The sequence below is a fragment of the Buceros rhinoceros genome, unplaced genomic scaffold (genome assembly GCF_000710305.1).
Source record: "Buceros rhinoceros silvestris isolate BGI_N320 unplaced genomic scaffold, ASM71030v1 scaffold6181, whole genome shotgun sequence".
NCBI lineage: Eukaryota > Metazoa > Chordata > Aves > Bucerotiformes > Bucerotidae > Buceros > Buceros rhinoceros.
Window position 1 is genome coordinate 1 of NW_010395852.1, and position 3,447 is coordinate 3,447.

A 3,447-nucleotide genomic window follows, 5' to 3' on the forward strand; every position below is an offset into this window, starting at 1 on the left:
GGAGGGTGGCTGAAGGGCTGGGGGGGGCTCTGGGGTGGGGGTGCTGAAGGAGCTGGAGAGAAACTGGAGACGGAGCAGTTCAGAAATGGCACTTTGGAAAACTGGAGGGTTTGGAGGGTCACCCCGTGCCCACGGTCTCAGCCCTGGTGTTCCTGGGCGGACAGGCGCCTGTCCTGCCTCTCTTGGGCTCCTGCCATTTCAAAGGGCTTTTCGGAAAAACAGAATACAGAGGGTGCTGACTGGGGCAGCTTGCAGGGCGAGCCAGTCCAGGAGTGCGTTTCCCTGCCCTGGGCATGGTGCTGTGATCGTTTTATAGCAGCGCTGGCGTTGCCCTTCCTGGATCTCATCCGGTTGAGTTGGTTTGTAAAGGCAGATGGGTCAGAGCCGTGGTTTCTACAGCTAGGGATGTGTGTTAGAAAAGAATTGGGTTGTGAATAAAATCATTCTCCTTCTTTAAAGGCATCTGGCTGATAACGAGTCACCTGAGACATGGCCACACACCTCAGATCGGTGAGTTGAGGAGTTCAACAATGCTTCATGAAGATTCGTCTTGCAGAAACATGTTTCCATGGCTGTTTCTACTAGGGAAGATGTTCCTGCCTCAATATTGACCCTAGAGATATTGGTGGGGGAAGAGTGATTTTCCAAGGAACTGTTTGCTGCCACTAGCTCCAAAGAGACCCAGGAGAGCTCCAGGAACACTGGTGGCTTTGTCAGAGCCACCAGGTCTGGAGAGGTTGTTACTCCATGATCTTTTCTCCACCCCCTGTAACATTGTTCTGTGTTGTGGTGCAGATAAAGGCCCAGTGAGGTCCCTGGGACCCGCTAGAGCAGGGTGAACTCTTCCTGTGATTGTTGTGTTGCGTGCAGGAGGCACAAACACAGGCAGGGAGCCCTTCCCCTAGCTCTGAGAGGTGTCTGGACTTTACTCTTAGCAGAACAATTTATTAAGTTGTTCTGTTGCATCACCTGTGGTTGGTTGAAGAGAGGTTTCTACTTTCTGAACTCTTTTTCTCTTAACTCATGTGGAGCTGATGTAAAATTGGGGGTCTCTGATATTTCAAAACAAAGAAACAGTAAAACCAAGGTAGCGTGGTGAAGGAGCTGCTGTATCCTCACAGCACACCACGAGAGAGCCCCTGATTTGTATCCTAAAGTCAACAGAGTCACGTGTCACCCGAATTGTTTCTGCACTTGTTAAACTGGGTGATTAATTGGGGCGCAGCACCGTTAGCTGCAGCTGCCCTGCTCCAGGTCTTTGAGTTGGCCTGGTGCCCAAGAGACGCGTGCACCAATTGGCTTACCTGTTAGAAATGTGCACAACAGGTGATTTGAATCCTCTGCCTCTCATCACCAGTTACATACTGCGTAGCAGTTGTTTGGGTGAATGGGGAAGGGTGCGGGGGGAGGCAATAAATGTGTTGATGGAACAGAGTTGCTGCCTTGAGAAGCAGCAGAAAGGGCCAGGCCCTGCCACGGGGAGAAGACACTGCAGAGGGGAGCGGTGGGAAGGTGTGTCAGGAAGCCACTAAGTAAAGGAATCATCGAATCACAGATGGGTTTGAGGTGAAGGGACCTTCCCAGCTCACCCAGTCCCAGCCCTGCAGGGAGCAGGGACATCTGCACCCAGACCAGGGGGCTCAGAGCCCCAAGGTCCAGCCTGACCTGGGATGGGGCCAGGGGTGCAGAACTGCTGTAGTGGGGCAGTACGAGGAGGGTGAACCGCAGGGAGTCCTTAGACTCACGTGGTCTGTCTACACCATCAGTTTTTTGCAGCTATCAGAACCAGCCGAGGTGCTGGACCCCCCCACGAGACCTTTCTTTTAGTGGTTGTAGCCAAACTGCGCTTCGCGCACACCCTTCTGCAGAGCTGGTTACGCTTCGCTGTAACGGAGCGGCCGCAGGGAGCTCTTCCGGTCTCCGCTGTGAACAACAGCCACTTTGTGGAACCTCTGTGTAAAGACGTGGCTCTTGGAAACCTCTGGACGACTGTGGCCTTTGGGGGGTTCCAGTCCCGTTCAGCGCTGTGGTGTAACTGCCGAGATGGGCTTTGGGGGAGCTAAACCCACTTGCAGCTGGGACAGAGCATTCCTGGTGCAGCAGCTTCCTCAGCCTCGTTGCTTCTCTGTTCTGTACTGGTGCTGAGGCCTCCAGTCTCAGCCCAGTGAGATGAGTGGCCAGACTGGAATCTGTTAATGAGTGACTCACTATTGATTTTTAAAACCATAAAAACAAAGAGCTAATGACTGACAGGAAAGGACGATCCTTGCGTTTCCCTGAGTGCTTGCTTGTCCCGGACAAGCCCCGGGGAGCTGGTTTTGTCCTTGCTCCCAGTGCCACGCTCTGAGTGATCTGTGCCCTGCAGCCAGTGCCCTTTGCTTTACCGTCGGGGCAGCATTGGCCGCAGCCTGTTCTCTTTCTCCCCCTCCCTGGGGTCCTGCCAATACCCAGCCAGCCCTGCAGACCGAGAGTGTGGTTTGCGCTGCTGTGACAGCACCGGCAGACCCGAGGGGCTTCTGACACCTGGGGTTCGGCTCCTCGGTTACCCCAGCTGCTGGCTGGCTGTGCAAGGCTGCAGCACAGGCAGAGCTTGGGAAGCTCTGGCTGCATTTCTGCGCCTGTTGAAGTGCTGTTCTCTCTCTCTGCAGGCTGCCAAGAAGTGTGTGGTGATCGGCGGGTCAGGATTCCTAGGGCAGCACATGGTGGAGCAGCTCCTGGAGAAGGGTTACGCAGTCAATGTGTTCGATATTCAGAAGAGGTTTGACAACGACAGAGTGCAGTTCTTCCGGGGAGACCTGTGTGACAAAGAGGTACCTTCTAACACCAGGATGTGGCATGGGCAGTGGGCTTGGGTGGCCAACAAGGCCAACAGCACCCTGGCTTGTACCAACAATAGTGTGGCCATGGTTTTCTGGTGACCTGGCAGTGCTGGGGAAACAGGTGAGCTTGATGATCTTAAAGATCTTTTCCAACCCAAACAATTCGGTGATTCTGAAGGTGAGCGGCTGGGAGAGGATTGGCATCCAGGAGCTTCACAGTGTCCTCTCCTTGCTCAGCAAACTGCACTGCATCATCTTTTCTTTCCAGAGAAGAACCTGGGAACCTCCTGAGACCTGGAGGCTACCCTTAACTTAGAGGGTTAACTCCAGACTTAACTACTTGCTGTAGGCTCAAGTGCCTCGACGCTAGCTGAAGATGGCAAACTGAGCAGGCACCAGGAGCCAGCAGAGCCCCAGGGCACTGCCTGTGTGTCTCATAAAGCTCTGAGACACGATACTACCTTCTGGTGGGGAGACATCTCTTCACGGGGCGTACAGATGCTTCTGCCGGGGCTCACAGGCGTGACCAAGTGAAGGCTGTGAGGAACAACCCATCCTCCTCTCCTCACACTGCCGAGGGCAGCTGGCAGAGCCCCCCACCCTGTTAGTGGCAGGGGGGGCAACAAGG

General features: G+C 54.5%; 1 protein-coding gene across 1 annotated transcript in view; it reads left to right on the plus strand.

Annotated features, from left to right (window-relative positions):
- Window positions 1-479: 479 nt before the first annotated feature.
- Window positions 480-3,447, plus strand: part of NSDHL (NAD(P) dependent steroid dehydrogenase-like) — a 9,225-nt gene continuing 6,257 nt past the window's right edge. Inside the window, exons 1-2 of the mRNA XM_010145678.1 lie at window positions 480-510; window positions 2,649-2,810. Coding sequence (XP_010143980.1) covers window positions 490-510; window positions 2,649-2,810 — 183 coding nt within the window. The 5' untranslated portion in view covers window positions 480-489. The remainder of the gene's footprint in view (window positions 511-2,648; window positions 2,811-3,447) is intronic.